The sequence below is a fragment of the Topomyia yanbarensis genome, chromosome 3 (assembly GCF_030247195.1).
Source record: "Topomyia yanbarensis strain Yona2022 chromosome 3, ASM3024719v1, whole genome shotgun sequence".
NCBI lineage: Eukaryota > Metazoa > Arthropoda > Insecta > Diptera > Culicidae > Topomyia > Topomyia yanbarensis.
The window spans coordinates 133283908-133303536 of NC_080672.1; the positions used below are offsets into that span (position 1 = coordinate 133283908).

Here is a 19629-nt window from a genome sequence, read left to right on the forward strand (position 1 = left end):
GTGTTATTCATCCCATAAGAAACACATTGCGACGAATCGTGAGCCCAATAACGCTACGAATCTTGCTGCGACGAAAAATAATCGTCGCGTCTCCTTTGGAAAAATACGGACAATGGACAATACTACAGGTAGGAAATGTCGAGTTACGAAGAAAACAGCACAGAAATTGATTTGAAAATTGGTAAGCATTGGAAAATTGAAAGGCATTGGTACGAAAATTATGCTTTAAAAATAATATTTTTAAAGCATAATTTTCGTACCAATGCCTTTCAATTTTCCAATGCTTACCAATTTTTTTATTATACCTGTTGTAATATGCATCGCGTAAGCCCTACCACAGATAACAGACGTTTGGGCTAGAACAAAATTTCTTCAAAAACCTGTGTAAACTTTCAAATTGATAAACGATGGAAATCCGTGTTTCACTATTGCCATCTGCGCAACTGTTTGCTACACGTGTTTGACAGCTGCACTCTAACTGCATTGTATCGATCACTGCGCCATCTGCAAACGTTTGCCAAACGTGTTTCAGTCGTCTAATTTATTCGGAATTTCAGTAGCGGGTATTTACACATGATTCAAATCGAGCTTAAACGTCTGTTATCTGTGGCCCTACTCAATTTTGAGTAACCTCGCCGAGAGTTCAGAGCTGGTTAGGGTTCATTGAGTGTGTACAAAAGGTTTTCAAAAAAATCGTGTTGCAGGCAACTCTGCGTGCATGTAAACAATCAAAAAAAGTCCTTGCTTGAATCAATTTACTTTTTATAGCTACTTGTGAAATATATGAAAATATCCTCATCAGTTTCTCAACATAGTCTGCAAAGTGTGATTAAGTGATTCATTGAGAACAGGAAAAGGTTAAAATCTATTATTTATCTTGGTGTTTTCATATTCTTATTGGTAATATTGTCTAGTTTGGTGACAATTTTGTACTACATATGGTCGGTATTATTAAGTCAGAAGGGCCGATTTCTTCACACTCGCCTGACTTTTAAACCAGGTTCACCGCAGTACGTTTAAACCTGGCTTAAGCTCTAAACAAGGGTGAAGAAATCGGCCCTAAGTGACATTGTATTGATTTCAATAAAAACGAGTTTAAAATTTTAACCGCAGAATCGTTTATTGTTTATTATTAATCGTACGATAGCCTTTTTGCTATAATTTTTGCTTATTGGAGCATACTTCAAAAGTTTGGTAAGAGTCGAATGTAGCTTAAGAAACCTTTATTCAGCACTATGCTTATTTCATTTTTTAGGGTTTTGCGACTTAGTACGATCTGACTTAACACCGACCATATAATCCCGCGGGAGAAATTTAAAATTTTGCACTGGCGGACCTGGGATAAACCGCTTTTATTACAGCCAACGCGGATGGTTGTGTAAGCGGAATGACTAGCCAGTATTCAGGTTGAGCAGAGAATGGTGCAAAAATTGAAAACGAAAAATACAATCTGATTTGTTTTGCTCCTGCCTGTTCCGAAGTAACTGGAGCAAGACACGTATACTGGAATTAACCTAGTCACTTTTTTTTCGAGCACACCGGCTCAAACTAGCGCAAGCAATATATTTGAGTAAAGTGGACAAACGAGAGGTTTGTTGGCGGTCGGCTCTCGCTTTCGGCAGCGGCCACCACTAAGCCACCTCATCCGACTTAGCTTGGGCGGTTTAGCGCCGCTCTTCTCACTTTATCTCGGTTATCCGATCAACACTGGCATCAGACTGATTACGCCGTGTAACCCAACATTACACAGTAGTATACAATAAGATTTTTAGTTTGTTTATAAAAATTTAGAGCAAGCAAAAATGTTGACAAAACCCTCCGTTGAGTTGTCAAACGTCTTGTGGCGAATACTCAAAATTATAAAACCCCTTCACTTAAACGAATCTTATATTTTTTCTGTTACACAGGCAGCTCTCATGTCCCCTAGAACAAGGCGTCAGATTGCTGGAAAATTAAACCAGAAACTCAGGGCTACAAAAAAGGAAATGTCGATGAATGGAGAAAATCTTGGTAAATACAAACACAGACTTTCGGAGATTGAAGGCGTTGATTGGAAAACTTCAAGAACGTCAGTCTCCGTTTATCGAGAATTTTCTCACATTTTAGTTTCTTTTTTAAATTATAGTCAAAAACGGTTTCACTCGAATTGTGGCGAAATGCGAGAACACTAACGTAGCTTACGAACGCGTTGAAACCAAGAACTCCATATCTCCAACGAAGCACGTGGATCACAGCTCCGATTTCAAGATGAGTTGCACTCTATGTTTGCGTGCTGTTCCAAAAGACGACATCATGTTCTCAAACGAGTCACAACATCTAAACAGTTTGGATGAGCTTCAACGCTATGAAAAATTGACCAACGTCCTCTCGTTGGAACAGGAACTAGCCACAATTTATTCCATTTGTCGAACCTGCTGGATGTTAGTAGACATGTTTTTTGATTTTAGACAATGTTGTTCTCGAGCTGAAAGCTGTGCAAAGTTGACCTTTGATGGACTACGGTTTCAGAGGGACACAGATTCTTGGTTGTCCAGGTATACTACAGATAAAATCGGTCATATTCATCGCGCCATTCAAAAACAAAAAGAACTCATTGAAATCGAAGAAGGTAATCAAGTTGCGGTTGTAACACCTGAATCACTTATTAAGATAGAGGTGGAATACAGTGCAGTTGGGGGTGAAAATGACGTAGTGAACAATACGGAATTTGTGGAGAGCGATGAAAATATCGAAACTGAAATGGTTGTCTTGAAAAGTGAGAGGTATACTATATCGGAGGGTACATTAAAATTTTAACAGTATAGAATAATCATTTTATTTCTATTAGCAACAGTGAATTTTATCCTGAAGATCACGAACCAGCACTGGTAGATAAAATTGAAATAAATGTTATAACTTGCGAAAAATGTAAGAGACGGTTCGACACAAAAAGTGGATACAAAATCCACGATAAATATTGTAACGCACAAAAACCCAACAAGGCGATCCACAGCTGTTCCATTTGTTCTGCAACATTTACCGATCGCCGCTCCTTGGAAGATCACATTAACAAACACAACGGTAGTAACACGAATAATGAAATAATTCTCGACTGAGTGGTGGTTGGGGTGTGAAAGGCTTTGAACGGAAATATCAGACGAGCCGTTACTTGTTGGACATATTTGTAGACAACAGCAAAAATATGTTCCTCTTTCGTCTACTGATTTGCTCTCTACTCTGCGAGTAACGAGACGTTCAGAATTTAGCTCAATCAAAGTAAACAGTTGGTTATCCGCCCTTTCTCATTAATTAGTCGAGAATATTATACTATAGTATATTTTATTTAAATTTATCACAGGCATTAAACCCTATAGCTGTCAACAAAAATGCGGCATTTCCTTCTACAGTTTCCAAGCAAGAAAATCGCATGAAAAATATTGCGGCATCGATAAATTGATTTGCTCCATTTGCGGTATCCAGCTAAGCTCCAAAGGGACCTTCCAACAACATATATTATCTGTGCATGGTGAGGCAAAATTTGGCTGTAAAACATGTGGACGTATGTTTAAATCAATGTTCGTTTGATGCATAGAAAAAGTGTTTTGAAAGACAATACAATTATCTTCTTTATTCTAGGAAATCTCGCAACAAACACATGCTAGTACATTCTGATGAGCGAAACTATCAATGCGAGGTATGCACGAAGGCATTCAAAACTTCCTACGCACGGTGGGTGCATCTTAGGATTCACACGCAAGAAAAACCTTTCGCGTGCACCATTTGTGATCAAAAGTTTACCTACAATTGTTCTCTAAAGACGCACATTCAGCGAGCCCATGGAATATCAAAGTAAACAAAATTACTTAGAGGCAACCCAATAATTTTCCAGAATTTCTTCGATAGACTCAAAGGTTTTATGTATTCTTGTCTAAGTAGTTATCCATATCATATCTGGTTCGGAAGTTATGAAAAATGTTTTTTTGAAAATCATGAATAATATTCAATAATCTTTAATAACTTGAGATATAGCACCTTGTGCTAAAATGAACAACATATGATTGCAAGCGAACAATGCAATAAGGCCATGCATTCGGTTATTAATACTTTGTAATGCCCTTCGATGATCATTACCAATTCGATATGAAGAATAAGAAATATTTTTATTGATATAACACCGTCTACCCTGTTCTTGATCTTTCCCCGTGAACGATGGATATGAGTGCGATCGGCAATGGTGGTTATTATGTTGCAGAGGTACTAATATGGATCTAGTATGAACTCTTACTTACCTTTTAATAAGCAATTCGCCTGAGTTATCGTCACACCGCAAAGGAACTTTAGTAGATGTGAAGTTGTATTTTCAGTACTTGATGCATGATGTTAATCCTATACACAACATACCCGAATTGGAAATTAAAATCACCAGGTACAAAAATTCCATGACACTATGATAACGACTTCAATTGCAACTATATCAACACTTCAGGGCACTGTCCAAGGATGCCGAGGTATTAATTAATAATTTTCAAACCGTATCATATAGCATTTCCCCAGTGCTAAGTTTCATCACGGTACTGATGCGAATCTACTAGACAAATGGTTGCAATCAAAACAGTAAGCGATGCTTATTGAGTTACGGTTCTCATTTGGACCCAGTAAGACGTTTCTACCGTGAATCTCATTGCAATCATGATTGGGAGGAATTTCAATTGTGACCATCATTTTATTTACGGTATACACCAATGGTTTTCCTTATAGTACATTTTTGGTTTAGATCCGGTCTGATCGGCATTCCTGCCTAGGCCAAAAATGCATGCCCCCTCAACCCGAATTTAAACTAGGACGAATTAGCGCATGGGCGCCATTTAAACATGTTTTTCAATGTGAAAAAACCATTCGGTATCAATGTTAATATTATTGGTTATTATGCAATCTTACCTTTCCTTTTTTATAATTTACCTTGACGCTGGTATTTACCGCCTATTAATCAATTCCTTATTTCTTTGCGAGTATCTATGACATTGTAAATTATGCAATCTCCTTTTTAGATTACTTCTTCTGAGAAGTTGTAGGTTTCATGTTTCATATTGTATTTTTTCATTCCTTGGTTATTCCTTTTTTCGTTCTGTTAGTAAGTTCCTTCTTGTGTTACTTTCTGTATGTTTCAGCGCGTTAGGGAGTCTCCGGATTTCGTGTACTTATATATTCTTTTATCTTTATTTGTATACATGCTTAAATATTTCTTAGCTTTACTTAGTTTTCGTTTTTCCGAGGATAAAAGAAAAATACTAAAATGATACAAAGAAAGATATATCAGTGAAATGACATGTATTGGCCACTCAACATGGTTCACCGGACATGAAACGGGAACATAGTCAATTTTTTTTTATTCATTTCGTTTATTTGATAGGCACAAATGCGTTAGCTTGGCGGTGCCAAATGCTTATGTTTTTACATTTTGGATATCTTAAAACTAGGAGGTTACAATGTTGAAATATTTTTTTTACAAAGGAAAAAAAAAGTTTACAGCTATCTTAAGACTAGAAATAAGATTCAATATACAAGAGAGGGCCAAAAGATTTTTTTATGAAAAAATTCAAAACAAGGGATTCACTTTGATAGTAATTGGGAGTAATAGTATTTTACGAAATATTTTACGGTTATCTTGAAACTAACAATATAGTTTAGTACACAAAAGGGGGAACAAATATTTATGAGAAACTTTACAGAAATCTTAAAACTAGGGATTCAATTCTATTTACAAGATGGAGGACAAGAGTTTCAAAAATGAGTAAAAATTATAGCTATCTTAAAACTAGAAATACAGAATACTAATTTGAATTTTTTAACTAAAACTTATGCTTGGTCAAGATATTCAGAGGGTGGCTTATTTCCGCATCAGTGTAGCAGCAGTTGTATCAAGGACAGGGGAGAGACAGGGAAAGAAGAGCAAAACTTGCAACTTTCGCTCGAACGGGGGGAAGGGGGATCAGCGAAACAAATTTGCGCCTCAGTCTAGTAAGTCGTCGAGTACCGGATTGGCGGATGGTATTCTTCGGACCCGCGGGGAATCCTTCAAAAGTCATCGGACCTCGAGTCGCTCTCGCTTCAGTTTCCTTCTATGCAGGCGTAGTGGTAAGGGCGAAGGCGGTTACATAGTGGCACTCTGGAGCTGATCGGTTCCACAAGGCAGGAGGAAACTCTAAAAACGAGAAATAAAAGAGAGGGACTAAATTGGGATATTTATCGTTTTTATGAAGGTATAAATAAGGGACATATAGGGGAAATCACGAGTTGCCAGCATATCTCGGACTGGTACATTGGGTGGTCTACCTCGGGCCCGAAGGGATTCCTTTAACTGAGACCTGGCGTCACAATACCCGGCGCATACCCAGACAACGTGTTCGATGTCGTGATAGCCCTCGTCACAAGCGCACAGACTACTCTCCGCAAGCCCAATACGCCGCAAATGCGCATCGATGGTGTAGTGATTGGACATAAGTCGGGACATTACGCGAATAAAATCCCGACCCACATCCATCCCCCCCGAACCAAGGCTTCGTTGATACCTTTGGGATAATCGAATGTAGCCATCGTCCAAGTTCCCCATTGCTCCACGAGGTTTGCCAACTGTTGAGCGTCCTCTGACGACAAATACTAAAAAATTCGTTGAAGCAGATTGGTCTTTCGTATATGTCACCATTTAATGCGCCCACCTTTGCTAATGAGTCGGCCTTTTCATTGCCCGGGATAGAACAATGTGAGGGGACCCAAACAAAGGTAATCTGATAAGATTTTTCAGATAACGTACACAAGGACTCCTGTATCATCCCCAGAAAATACGGGAGTTGCTTTTTTGGCTTCACCGCACGAAGAGCCTCGATAGAGCTGAGGCTGTCCGAAACGATGAAGTAGTGATCTGTGGGCAGAGTGTCGATGATCCCAAGGGTGTACCGAATTGCAGCTAACTCTGCGACGTAAACTGAAGCGGGATCATTGAGCTTGAATGAAGCGGTGATAGTATTGTTGAAGATACCGAAGCCAGTGGACCCATCGAGATTTGATCCGTCAGTGTAAAGCATTTTGTCGCAGTCGACTTCTCGGAATTTATTATAAAATATAATGGGGATCACCTGCGGGCGTATATGGTCCGGGATTCCACGAATCTCTTCTTTCATGGATGTGTCGAAGAATACAGTAGAATCAGAAGTATCTAGGAAACGGACACGGTTGGGATTGTACGAAGAAGGATTGATGCTCTGTGCCATGTAGTCGAAGTACAAGGACATAAAACGGGTTTGAGAATTAAGCTCGACGAGCCTCTCGAAATTTTGAATCACCAACGGGTTCAGAATGTCGCATCGGATGAGCAATCGATATGAGAGTTCCCAAAATTGATTTTTTAGCGGAAGAACGCCCGCCAGCACTTCGAGACTCATCGTATGGGTCGAGTGCATGTAACCCAAGGCAACGATACTGGATTCTCTCCAGTTTGATGAAGTGTATGTTCGCAGCGGAGCGGAAACAGAAACACCCGTACTCCATCACCGACAATATCGTTGTTTGGTACAACCTGATCAGGTCTCCTGGGTGAGCACCCCACCATGTTCCAGTTATTGTTCGGAGAAAATTGATCCTTTGTTGGCATTTCTGTTTCAGATACCTAATGTGACATCCCCAGGTACCTTTAGAGTCGAACCAGACCTGGTTGATCGTTGCACCCATTAATAAAAGCTGGAGTTGCGCCGGCTCACGCTTCCTAGAAAAAACAACCAACTCAGTTTTCTCCGTGGAGAACTCAATACCCAGCTGAAGAGCCCAAGCAGACAAATTGTCCAAGGTATTTTGTAATGGTCCTTGCAAGTCGGCAGCTTTGGGCCCTGTAACAGAGACCACCCCGTCGTCTGCAAGTTGCCTTAGCGTGCATGAATTGGCAAGACAATCGTCAATGTCATTCACGTAAAAATTGTAGAGCAGGGGACTTAGACATGAGCCCTGGGGAAGACCCATGTAGCTAAATCGCGATGTTGTTAAATCGCCATGCGAAAAGTGCATGTGCTTTTCAGACAACAGGTTTAGCAAAAAGTTATTTAAAATTGGTGAAAGACCATGCTGGTGCAGCTTCTCTGACAGAATGTTGATAGAAACTGAGTCAAAAGCCCCCTTAATATCCAAGAAGACTGATGCCATCTGCTCTTTGTTAGCATAGGCCATTTGGATTTCTGTAGAAAGCAACGGAAGGCAATCGTTCGTCCCTTTGCCTTTGCGGAAGCCAAATTGTGTATCTGACAGTAAGCCATTTGCTTCAACCCAATTGTCGAGGCGAAACAAGATCATTTTCTCGAACAACTTCCGAATACAGGACAGCATTGCAATCGGCCGATACGAGTTGTGGTCGGAGGCTGGTTTTCCTGGTTTTTGGATGGCGATGACCTTCACTTGCCTCCATTCATAAGGGACAATGTTACCCTCAAGAAACTTGTTAAATAAATTCAACAAGCGCCTTTTTGCAGTGTCAGGCAGATTCTTCAGCAAGTTGAATTTGATTCTGTCTAACCCTGGGGCGTTATTGTTGCACGATAAGAGAGCAAGTGAGAACTCCACCATCGAAAACGGTGTTTCGTTCGCGGTATCGTGAGGAGACGCGGCGAGGCACGTTTTCTGTACCGGGACAGAGTCCGGACAGATCTTCTTGGCGAAAGCGAATATCCAACGGTTTGAATATTCCACGTTCTCGTTGGTACTATTACGGTTACGCATACGTCGAGCCGTACCCCAAAGAGTGCTCATCGCTGTTTCTCTCGTTAACCCGTCGACGAACCGGCGCCAATAACTGCGTTTTTTGGCTTTCATTAGACTCTTCATTCGCCTTTCTAACGACGCGTACTGTTGATAGCTAGCGGGTAACCCGTCTTCCCGGAAGGCCTTATATGCAGTGGACTTTTCCGCGTACAGCTCTGAGCACTCTTTATCCCACCACAGGGTGGGAGACCGTCCATGGGTATTCGCGCTGGGTACTGGTTTAGTCTGAGCTTGATTCGCACTGTCGAGAATCAAGCCAGCCAAAAACCTGTACTCTTCCTCCGGAGGAAGTTCTTGAGTGGATTCGATTTTAACGGATATCGCGGTCGCGTAACTCTTCCAATCAATGTTCCGTGTGAGGTCATACGATACATTGATTGTTTCCGATGGTCTTGAAGCGTTAGCAATTGAAATCACGATAGGCAAATGATCGCTACCGTGGGGATCAGGGATCACCTTCCACATGCAATCTAACTGTAGCGATGTCGAGCAAAGCGACAAATCCAACGCGCTTGCGCGTGCTGGTGGTGTAGGAATCCGCGTCATTTCTCCCGTTTTCAAGATGGTCATGTTGAAATTATCGCAAAGATCTTGGATTAATGTTGATCTATTATCATCATGAATACAGCCCCATACCGTACCGTGCGAGTTAAAGTCTCCCAGAACTAGCCGCGGTGCCGGTAAGGATTCCGTGATATTACAAAGCGTTCGGTCCCCTACCGAGGCTCTAGGAGGAATGTAGATGGAAGCAATGCAGAGGTCTTTGACTTTGATTAGAACTTGACAAGCGACAATTTCAATGCCTGGTGTCGAAGGGAGGTTAATTCGGTTGAAAGAATAGCACTTTTTGATCCCCAAAAGTACTCCTCCATAAGGGTTTTCTCGATCCAGACGGATTATATTAAAGTCGTGGAAGTTGAGATTTATATCGGAAGTTAACCAGGTTTCACATAATGCGAAAGCATCACATTTTAAACTGTTTAGTAAGAATTTGAAGGAATTGATTTTCGGGAGGATACTTCTGCAATTCCACTGTAGGACAGTGATCGAATCAGTGACCTCGTTCGATGACTTAGCCATCGAAGGATACGATCGCTGCTAGGAGGGGCCATTTAGTAGTCAACTGCTTCAAAAATGTTTGCACTATAGGGAAAAAACGTATCAGAAGGCTTTTAATAGGATCAGTAACATTGAAAGCTGTGAAAATTAAGTCCACTATGTCAGAAAATTTCATTAGTCCGCTACTGGAATTAGTATCTGTTTGAAAAAAGGGGACATTTGGGGTTTTTGATGTCCCTGGAAGTGGTGGGTACTCCTTGTTAGAATTAATATTTCCAAGTCCTGGAGCAAATTGCTTCGGCTTTTGTGCATCACTTCCGTTGGATTTATTGATTGTAGTTGGCGCACTCTGAGTGGACGACACCTTGGCACCCTTACGAGGCAATGTAGGAGGGGCATAGGGATTTTCGGACAGGACAGATGGCGAAGCATTCTTTAGCATTTCTGCATAAGAACGCCTTTAGCGTTCCTGAAGGGAGCGCTTAATTTTATCCCCGCGCTGCTTGTACGCAGGACATGATTTAAGAGCATGTGAAGGGCCCCCGCAGCAAATACACTTTTCAGTTTCTTTGTCGCAAGAGTCATCCTCATGCTCTCCTTCGCATTTGCCGCATCGTTTCTTATTTCCACAATATGTGGCTGTGTGGCCCAACTGCTTGCAATTGCTGCAGCTCATGACCCGCGGTACAAACAGACGAACTGGTAGGCGAACCTTGTCAAGGAGGATGTAGTTAGGAAGAGAGGACCCGGCGAATGTCACCCGAAGCGAGCCTGATAGAGAGTAGGTAGTCTTACCTCCCTCGGTGTTTGCGGTATACAATTGTTTGCATTCTAAGATCTTAATCTGTTCAAGAGAGGGGTCCTTAAACCAGCAACCTCGTGCTCCAACAGTTCTTCGCATTTCAGGCCCGGTTCGGACACTACCCCATCGATTTCACAGGCCACACAAGGCACGTACGCTTTAAATTCCCGCGTAAAGCCCTCACAGCAAGCAATCGCGTTTGCCTGGCCGAGATCATTCACTAGAACACGTATCTTGTTTGCCCGAACACGTGTTATCTGAGTTACGGCCGGGTAATTAGCAGTCAGATCTCGAGAAAGTTTTAATATATTAACCGATTTCTCTCCGGTCCGAAAATATACCACCCATGGCCCAGAGGAACCTTCTGGGTACTGCTTTATACGGGGAGCAATGCGAGTATTAGGGGGATCAGGGACTTCCATGATTACATCAGATGGTATTTCGCCCTCGGCCATTTAAGCACGAGGGCAGAACGTTATATAAACGGGAATGTGTCTTATTATTTGATTACAAGGTAGAGTAAAAGTAGGGAAAAGGAAAGAAAGCAAACGAGGAAAAAAAATAAAGCAAAACTTATCTGCAAACAACGTCGATTGTTCCGCTCCAGCGAAAACAATGTACTGGATTTACTGCCGGCACCAGCAGAATGGCAGCTAACGAACGAACAAAGGATGACCTTCACTCACTAAAATTTACACACCGAACACCACTGTGAAATATAACGATCCGTTCCGTTCAAAGGTTGGGAGACGTATGAATAGTCAACTTTTGTTATGTGTTCGCTAACTTGGATAGTATTTAAAACTTTTAGTATGTTTTGTTTAGTGAGTTCGAACAGTCATTGATTAGAGCAGCAGTCTTTCTCTTTTTTATACCGTACACGTTTCCATTTCATAGTCTTCGCTTGATCATTGACAGTGACCACCATCAGCTCAGCCACTCATGTGCGTCAGGCATTCACTGGCTCACAATCGAAATGTGCCTCGACCAAACTGGCCCAACGCGCTCATTCTCCTCGCAACTTTCTGTTATTCTGTTATCGGTCACTGCGGAAAGCTACAATAATGTTAAATATAATATGATTCTTTAAATTCAGATTTACGTCTTTATAAACTAGTATTAAGACTGACGCTATTACAACGCCGTGCTTGGATTTTTTTTTGAAATGTATCAAACGTCAAAGGTTTATTTCCCTGAGAATCAAATGAACCAAATCTGGAATTCTGCACTCACTAGGACCTGCAATTAATATCCGGTAAATAGGAATATCTTAAATATAGTGGAAAGATCTGATATTATTTTTATTTCTCAAGTTGATTGGAAAGTGATAAAATCTTGTTTTCTAAGTATTTTTTTGTTGACTTCCTCAAAATATACTGCATCAGTATTGATCCAAGCTTTTTAAGAGTTTCTTCATTTATATCGTTGGGGCATTCTTTTAATTATTGGTTATGATTGGGGTGTCGCCTTTTTATAATTTTACGATCCAATGCATCTTAAAGAATCTAGCTGATATCCAAATAGTATGATTGAGCTAGACAGATGATCTCGACCAGCATAACCTGCTGCTCGTGATCATTTCCATAACCCCTGATAGGAGAAAAACACTGGATTTATCTGAAGAAACTAACTTTCTAAGAAACTAACCTATAGGTAGTCAGAATTACTCGATAGAAATGTCTTATTACACATGTACACTAGCGCCACGTAGTAACAGCATACCGAACTAAAAGTATTATCATCTACACGGACATTCTATTTCAACAACTTTATTGAAGAAACGAACAATGTGGGGCGTTCGGGAAACGAGATGAATCAAGTTAAAATACTTAACTTCACATGGACACTAGCGCCACGTAGTGACAAAATTCTGACTCAAAATGTTCACTTGTCGAACCCACTTGGTCATTAGAACAACTTTGCTGAAGAGAGTTGCAGGATCTCGGGATATAACATCCTGAGTTTACACTTTTAAAGTGATGCTAAACTTTTTGAGGTGTTGCAATATTCAGTATGGGTGTTGCAATACTTATTGAAGCGATTCCAAACTTTTGGCGGATGGTGTATCTGTCATTTCAATGCGCTCTCTCTCTCTCTCTCTCTCTCTCTCTCTCTCTCTCTCTCTCTCTTACTGCTTCTGCAATACCGTTTTCAATGGCAGTGCACCGGTGTAGTGGAGTGCACTAGTTTTGCACTTTCTAGCAGAAGTGAAGTGGCAATGGAACATATCCAGTTTTCTGCACTTCCGCAAGAAAGTGCAAAACCAGTACATCCGTGCACATCAATCGAAAACTCCATAAGATGGGTAACTGAAACACTATTGGGATTTTCGATTGATGCGCACCGGTGTAGTGGAGTGCACTGGTTTTGCACACTTCTGCTCGAAAGTGCAAAACCAGTGCACTCCACTACACTGAAGTTTTTTTTTATGCGGGGGATACGTACCGCATAAAAAAATCCGCATAAAAAAAACCGCATAACTTTGAAAATCCGCATAAAAAAAACCGCGTAACTTTGAAAAAACCGCATAAAATAAAACCGCATAACTTTGAAAATCCGCATAAAAAAACTGCATAATTTTGAAAATCCGCATAAAAAAACACATAAGGTGTGAAATATTTTTCAATATTAAGAGCCATAGTACTCAAGGAAAAGCAAGGATTTGAAGTAAGAAAGTTTAGAAAAAAGCGTGGAGTAGGGTCATATGAGCAAGCTTAGAGTTTCCCGGCTACTTAGCTCTTTTTCTTCTGCAACGCAGGAGTCAGGATCTTTTGGCATTAAATGCGAATCACCTGAGTCTGCGGCATGTCCAGACAAGCGTAAAGTCACTTAATGACTTATGCTGTCGGAACCGTGACTCCTTGGAATCGCAATACTGACCTCGGCACCTAACCGACCAGCATCGAGATAACGATTTCGAGAGAAATTTCAACGTCGGGAAATTTCTCCGTCGGAGTAGACTAGGCCCCCGCCGGGGACTGATTCGAATAGATCGGGAAGTAGCGCCGGCAGATGCTCGTCGGGGCGCCTGACAACTGGAAGTCACTCCACCCCGAATCGCAGGACCGACCTCTGCATCTGCCCGGGTAGTATCGGTTTCGGAAGATCTTCCACTGCCGGGGAACTTTTCGTCGGAGTAGGAAAGATCCACCGTCGGGGACTATTCCGAGTAGTCCGTAGCGAATCGCCGGCTTGAATCATCGGGGCGCCAGTGAACCGGACGCAATCCTCCACCGGGAATCGCTGGACTAACCTCGGCATTCTGCCGGACTGCATCTAAGGAAGAATAACGTGTCCGTCAACGGTTGCAGGAGACATTCTCTCGTCGGGTAACTCTCCGTCGAGGTCGGCTAGCTCCACCGTCGGGAGCTACGCCGAGTAGCACCGAACGCGACAAACCCTGGTCGTTGGGGCACCAGTAAACCGGAAGCCACCCTCCAACCGGAATCGCCAGATCGACCACGGCATCCAACTGGTCAACGTAGAGAGGAAGGCATGTAGAATATCATGCCGTGCAGGACTGATATGGCGGTTACGAGACAAGCGAAATCTAGCACGACCAGCTAGACCTGGAATCAAGTGAAGTGCATTAACACGCCTCCCCCCAAAGTAGTCATTTCAAATGGAATCCGGGGGATCAGGCAAATGTCGGACTTCTTGGTGGAGTTTAGAGGAATAGAGAGTTATCTTCTCTGTTCAGAGTCCCTCACTCTGGCACATGATGGACGAAATCGGTAGTATGGTCTAACTACTGAACGTGTGCCGGGTCGGCGTAAAAGCTTTATCACCAAGTAAAAAAAATACACGCTCAGAGACTTTTTTTTCTGATCTCGTCGAACTGAGTCGAATGGTATATGAGATTCGGCTCTGCGGGCCTCGGTTAAAAAGTTTTCACTGCATCAAGAATGCTTCTCATATCCTTACCCAAAGACTAGTTATTTATAACCTAAAATAAAAATATGAACATTTTATGTCTTTTGTTTAAGCATGTGCATTCATGAGCATCTATCTTTCGATAAAAGTCGCTTCAGGTGATGCCCTAGAAATTAAAAGGAAGCTGCACAAAAAGAATCGCATAACTTTGAAAATTCGCATAAAAAACCGCATAACTTTGAAAATCCGCATTAAAAAAACCGCATAACTTTGAAAATCCGCATAAAAAAACCGCATAACTTTGAAAATCCGCATAAAAAAAACCGCATAACTTTGAAAATCCGCATAAAAAAAGTCGCATAAAAAAATCCGCATAAAAAAAACCGCATAAAAAAAGACTTCAGTGTACACCGGTGCGCATCAATCGAAAAGCAGATAGGTAATGAAAATGCAAATGAAATGGCGAGCATTTTTGTGGATACAGTCGTTTCATACTTACCGTCACAGTTCAAAGACCGTCGGGAGATTGCAGAGCACTGAATTTACCATTAACAGCCTAATAATGTAGGGGAACTGAGAGGGACCCTCAGAGCACCCAAACGAAACGATCAGGACAGGAAGAGTGGTAATGCCAACTTTCTGCTGTTAAGATTTCATGAAGGGCTCTTCACATATTGAGAGGTTGTTGTTGTTGATTTGTGGCTTTAACCTCTGTGGGTCATTCGCTATAGTATTGAGAGGACTCTCTACAATACGCCAGCTTTGTCTACGATTGACGCAGGAGATCTAGTCACTGGAGAGTTTCTGAAACACGCTCGTACACCGTATGAGTGAAGAGATTACCTCTGAGTAAACGAAATGCCTTGCAGACACCCTCTGTGGCCTTTCATACAACATAAAGATGATTGTGTTCCATTTGAAAAGATTAAACAAATCGTAATGTAATTGCAAGTCATAGCAGTAAAACGTTCTTTTGCTACAATAGGTGATAGTTACACATTATCATACATACATACCTGGAGAAAACTCTTCTGAGCTTTGGCATTTTATTTTCTGGGGAATGGTTTTGATGCTGAGATGCTACCAAAGTAACTCAAATATGGATGTACCAGATAATTGCTAGCAACCGATTCAATGAACGCGCTTAACGTGTTTCTTCAGGACATGGGTGTACATGAAAGCCTCCCCACATTTGGGGCACTTGAATGGCTTTTCTTGGGTATGTATACGTTTATGAACTTTAAGGGCAACGGCTGATTTGTAAGTTTTGCTGCACACATCACATCCATGTTTGCGTTCATTCGAATGCGTCAGTTCGTGTATCTCAAGACGTGTCCTGCAAATATAGTACGTATGTATTGAATGATATGATGGAAACAAAAAATAAACCTGGTTGGGAACGTCCGTCCACAAATTCCACAAGCATATTTTATATCCCCATGTATGGAGTTCATGTGACATCTAAGGTATCTCTTTGAATTGAGTAGTAAACCACATATGTAACAAACCACTTGTTGTACACTACAGATGTGTTCGTGTTGTCGTCTGTTTTGAGTTCCGTAGAAATATGTTTCACAATTTTTACGACATTTGTATGGTTTTATACCTGTAACAGTAGTAGGTTAGTGAGGATTAAATTAATTCACATTTACAACTACCTTTGTGCTTGTTAAGGTGACCAACTAATGCCGACCGGGCGGTGAACGTGACAGAGCATAAATTGCATGTATGTGTTGATTTCGCAGCCCCTTGCTCTTCAGTAGCTGTACATCGCAACACATGCACGGCCAGTCCTGCTTTCGTATCAAATCGCCTTTGACATTTCTCACAAATTTGAATTTTAATTTTGTCAACCTTGGTCACGCGCATGGGTTCGTCCTGTTGGACATTCTCAGGTTCAAAAACTACGATACTAGAATGGTAAATAAAAGATAAACACGTTGCTTGAATATTATGTATAAACCCTGGGACCGGACTCGTGGATAGATGCTTTCTTTTTCTTTTATTCTGTTAGTTGTGCAATTTATAATTTCATTGAGTACGAAAATCTGTTAGTTTACATTGTATATCATATAATATAATAGGTCAAGGAAGATTGTTATTGTTGTTTATTGGGGTTTTAATCATTTGGTCACTTAGGTTTTACACCAACCGACATAACCCCGCAAAATGAGCCGTTTGACAATTCTCGGTGGCTTGTTTACATACGAGTTGCGTGAGCTCGAATGTAACAGATGAGCACCCGTTGCACTCGCACTCACGCAACTGACAAAGTAAACAAACCACCGAGAATTGTCAAACATGAACTTCATTCATCGTGAGTTCATTCGTGTCGTCATCTTGTAGAACTCACTTGTCCTTTCAAGCAAGAGTTGCTTTGATTAGGGTTTACGTTAGGAGCGTTATCTTTTCTCTCGCATAACAGTTTTCGCTGATTGCATTTGACATTAAGTTTTTTCGTATCCACGAGCCCCATCCCTGTTGAACCTACTTCTCTTTCGTATCTGTCGAGTCCACCATTGATACTTCAAACGAGATCGGCTCGGCTGCACTTGCAACCTCGTCTAATTTACTATTCGAACCGGAAGCATGACATGGAGTACGAGGATCAACTTTCGTTACAATTTCTTCTGAATTCATACGTAGCGTATGTGTTTGAACCATATTGTGAATTTGGTCAACTGCTTCTAGCGTAACACTACTCAACCAAGGATCGGATTCTTCGTCAATCATTCCTTGCAAAGATTGACCGGCTCGAAGTTGCGCTTTCAAACAACAGTCCTTGAAGTCGGCAAATGTTTCAATTAGCCGCCAACATGTTCGACAGATTGAACACCGCTCAAGATTTAGATCATGACCAAGAGTCACATCAAGTTTTTGCTGATAATCAAATGACTGAAAATCGCCTTTTCCTTGTTCGGAAGAGAAATCGATCATTAGCTGTGTTCCACAGGCTCGCAAACAGAGAGCACAGGATTTCATTTCAGTGGGATCAGCAAGTTCGATTTTTATGGGAGCGGTTTCAACCATACGATCTTCTGTAAGAACTTCGGCAAATGGAGCATCTCGTATTGTGAAGACTTCCAATAGAGGATCTCTGTGCAGAGATAATTTTGAAGGGCTCTTATTGATATCGTTAAAGCAGTAATTCGTTACTGATTCATTAAGTGCTAAAAGTAAAGAAAAAAATAACAATCATTTTCTATCAATTGTTACAATAACCATCAAGATGAAGAGAAATTAGGATTTCAATGTAAAACAAAACACTTTCTTGTGATTTTTTTTAGAACTTTGGGTGAAGCGAATTGACCAAAACTTTTGCGCATTATAATGTATCATTTCATTACAATTTATAATTTTTTATGCAAAAATGTAGACAAGCGATTTGGGGACGAAGCTTTTTATTGAACGTCTCTGGAAAAAACAAGATTTGCGGTGTTACCTGCCATGCAAAAACTACGCCAAATTTACTTTGACAATCAATCTGACAATATTTAGAAATGTGTACAGATGCATTTACACTGCCAACATCTCTGTTGGAGAGTTTTTGATGTCAGTCGGTCTAACTAGCGAATCAAATTCGTTAGTTGGACAAGGCTGTGGCCCAACCAACGAATCACTGTAATACTTAACGCAATGACATCTGTAATGATTTTTAATCTTCTAAGAAATTTTGTCCAGGAGATAGTAGCTTCGATCAATCATAATATATGACTATTTGACATAAACGAAACGCTCTGACATCTACGAAGTTGCATACATTCTACAAAACTTCTGTAACTAACATTTCCACCATTCGCGCGACTTAACGGTTCGCGAAATATGCGATTAAAGAAATCAATTTAATCAATATTGGGACGAATCCCTCTTTGAAATATTTCTAACGCAACATCGTGACTTCAGTAAATAATTTTCTTGTCATGCAGAAGGCGCATGTACTCTATTTCGATTTTCAACTGCAACCAGAATATTGCGAATATAAATTGGAATCCAACGACTTACCTTGAGTCTTTTGTGGTAGCTTTTTTCGTTGTCTAGAATGTTGCGAATATACACTACCGGTCATGGCAGCTTTCTGGAGTAATTTTTTCTCCCGCTGTCGCTGCCGATATGAAGCTTCGTATTTGGCCTGAAGATGTCTTGATCTGGCCATCGCGTATTTACGTATTTTTCTGCCGGACTGTCCAGAATTTTTACGACGCTGAATTCCCTAACAAAGACACCAATCTAAATATTAACCTTCTGTTTTTTTTGTTTTTTTTTGTTTGTGCTGTCATTTGACGTCTAAGACCGTGTTCGGTCCATCTCGACATTAACCTTCTGTTTACGATTTATCTGTCAGCGTCGAATTTGCTATTTACACACTGATGAAAATTTTCTAAGATATTATAATATGTAATTATGGAAAATCGTATACGCATATACCCAGTTAAGCTCAGCCGGAAATGAACCGGAAATCTGGCTGGTTTCAGTTCGTATTCCGGCTCCAGTGACACAACCGATTCTAGTTAGAATCGGTTGTTGCACTGGAGCCGGAATACGAACTGGAACCAGCCAGAATTTCAGTTCATTTCCGGCTGAACTTTACTGGGTATGCGTATACGATTTTCCATAATTCTATCACTGAGCCAAAAAATCACATAGGTTTCATGTGAAAAATCACCTAAATATTAAAAATGATTATGCACATTAGAATCATATGCAGCATGTAACACTATTCAAATACAAAATATATAACTTTCAAGCGCGTCGCACATATGTTCTAAGTGAATATCAAATACTTAGTGTTATGTGTGAAACACATAAGTGTTACGTGAATGTACGATATGAAAAAAACTAAACACATTCAATTTCGCGTCATGGAACAATCCGGCGATGAAAACATTGCTCTCATACTAGAGATTCCCGTACAATTTATTGGAGGTTTTTTGGCGTAAAATCATATTAATATTTATAAAAATAATACAACTAATTAGAGTTTCTTTTCAGAATGCAGAACTGGATTATTTGAGTTATTCACTATAATCGTAGAACAACTGAAATGGTTTCTGGAACTGGAAATAATATCATGTTTTCTGGTGCAAAAGTATATAGGAAATAGATTTAGAAACGTT

General features: G+C 40.7%; 2 protein-coding genes across 5 annotated transcripts; one reads left to right on the plus strand and one right to left on the minus strand.

Annotated features, from left to right (window-relative positions):
- Nucleotides 1–703: 703 nt before the first annotated feature.
- LOC131693836 (zinc finger protein 699-like) lies at nt 704–4446 on the plus strand. Of its 4 annotated transcripts, none has more exons than XM_058982035.1 (6): nt 704–857; nt 1908–2010; nt 2126–2762; nt 2834–3060; nt 3338–3554; nt 3616–4446. In XM_058982035.1, exons 2-6 carry the CDS (start codon nt 1917–1919, stop codon nt 3830–3832), a joined length of 1392 nt encoding a protein of 463 aa, XP_058838018.1. In that variant the 5' UTR covers nt 704–857; nt 1908–1916; the 3' UTR covers nt 3833–4446. The 4 variants fall into 4 exon arrangements, with proteins under 4 accessions (XP_058838018.1, XP_058838016.1, XP_058838019.1 ...); XM_058982033.1 differs by having other exon boundaries at nt 2828–3060; nt 3616–4444; XM_058982034.1 differs by having other exon boundaries at nt 726–900; nt 2828–3060; nt 3616–4444.
- Nucleotides 4447–15417: 10971 nt separating this feature from the next.
- On the minus strand, nt 15418–18870 carry LOC131693835 (zinc finger protein 578-like). Its single transcript, XM_058982032.1, has 6 exons — nt 18833–18870; nt 18518–18754; nt 17007–17685; nt 16174–16427; nt 15905–16121; nt 15418–15851 (listed from the first exon to the last, which is right to left on the minus strand). The coding sequence occupies exons 2-6, from the start codon at nt 18666–18668 to the stop codon at nt 15647–15649; spliced, it is 1506 nt and encodes a 501-aa protein (XP_058838015.1). The 5' UTR covers nt 18669–18754; nt 18833–18870; the 3' UTR covers nt 15418–15646.
- Nucleotides 18871–19629: the final 759 nt, after the last annotated feature.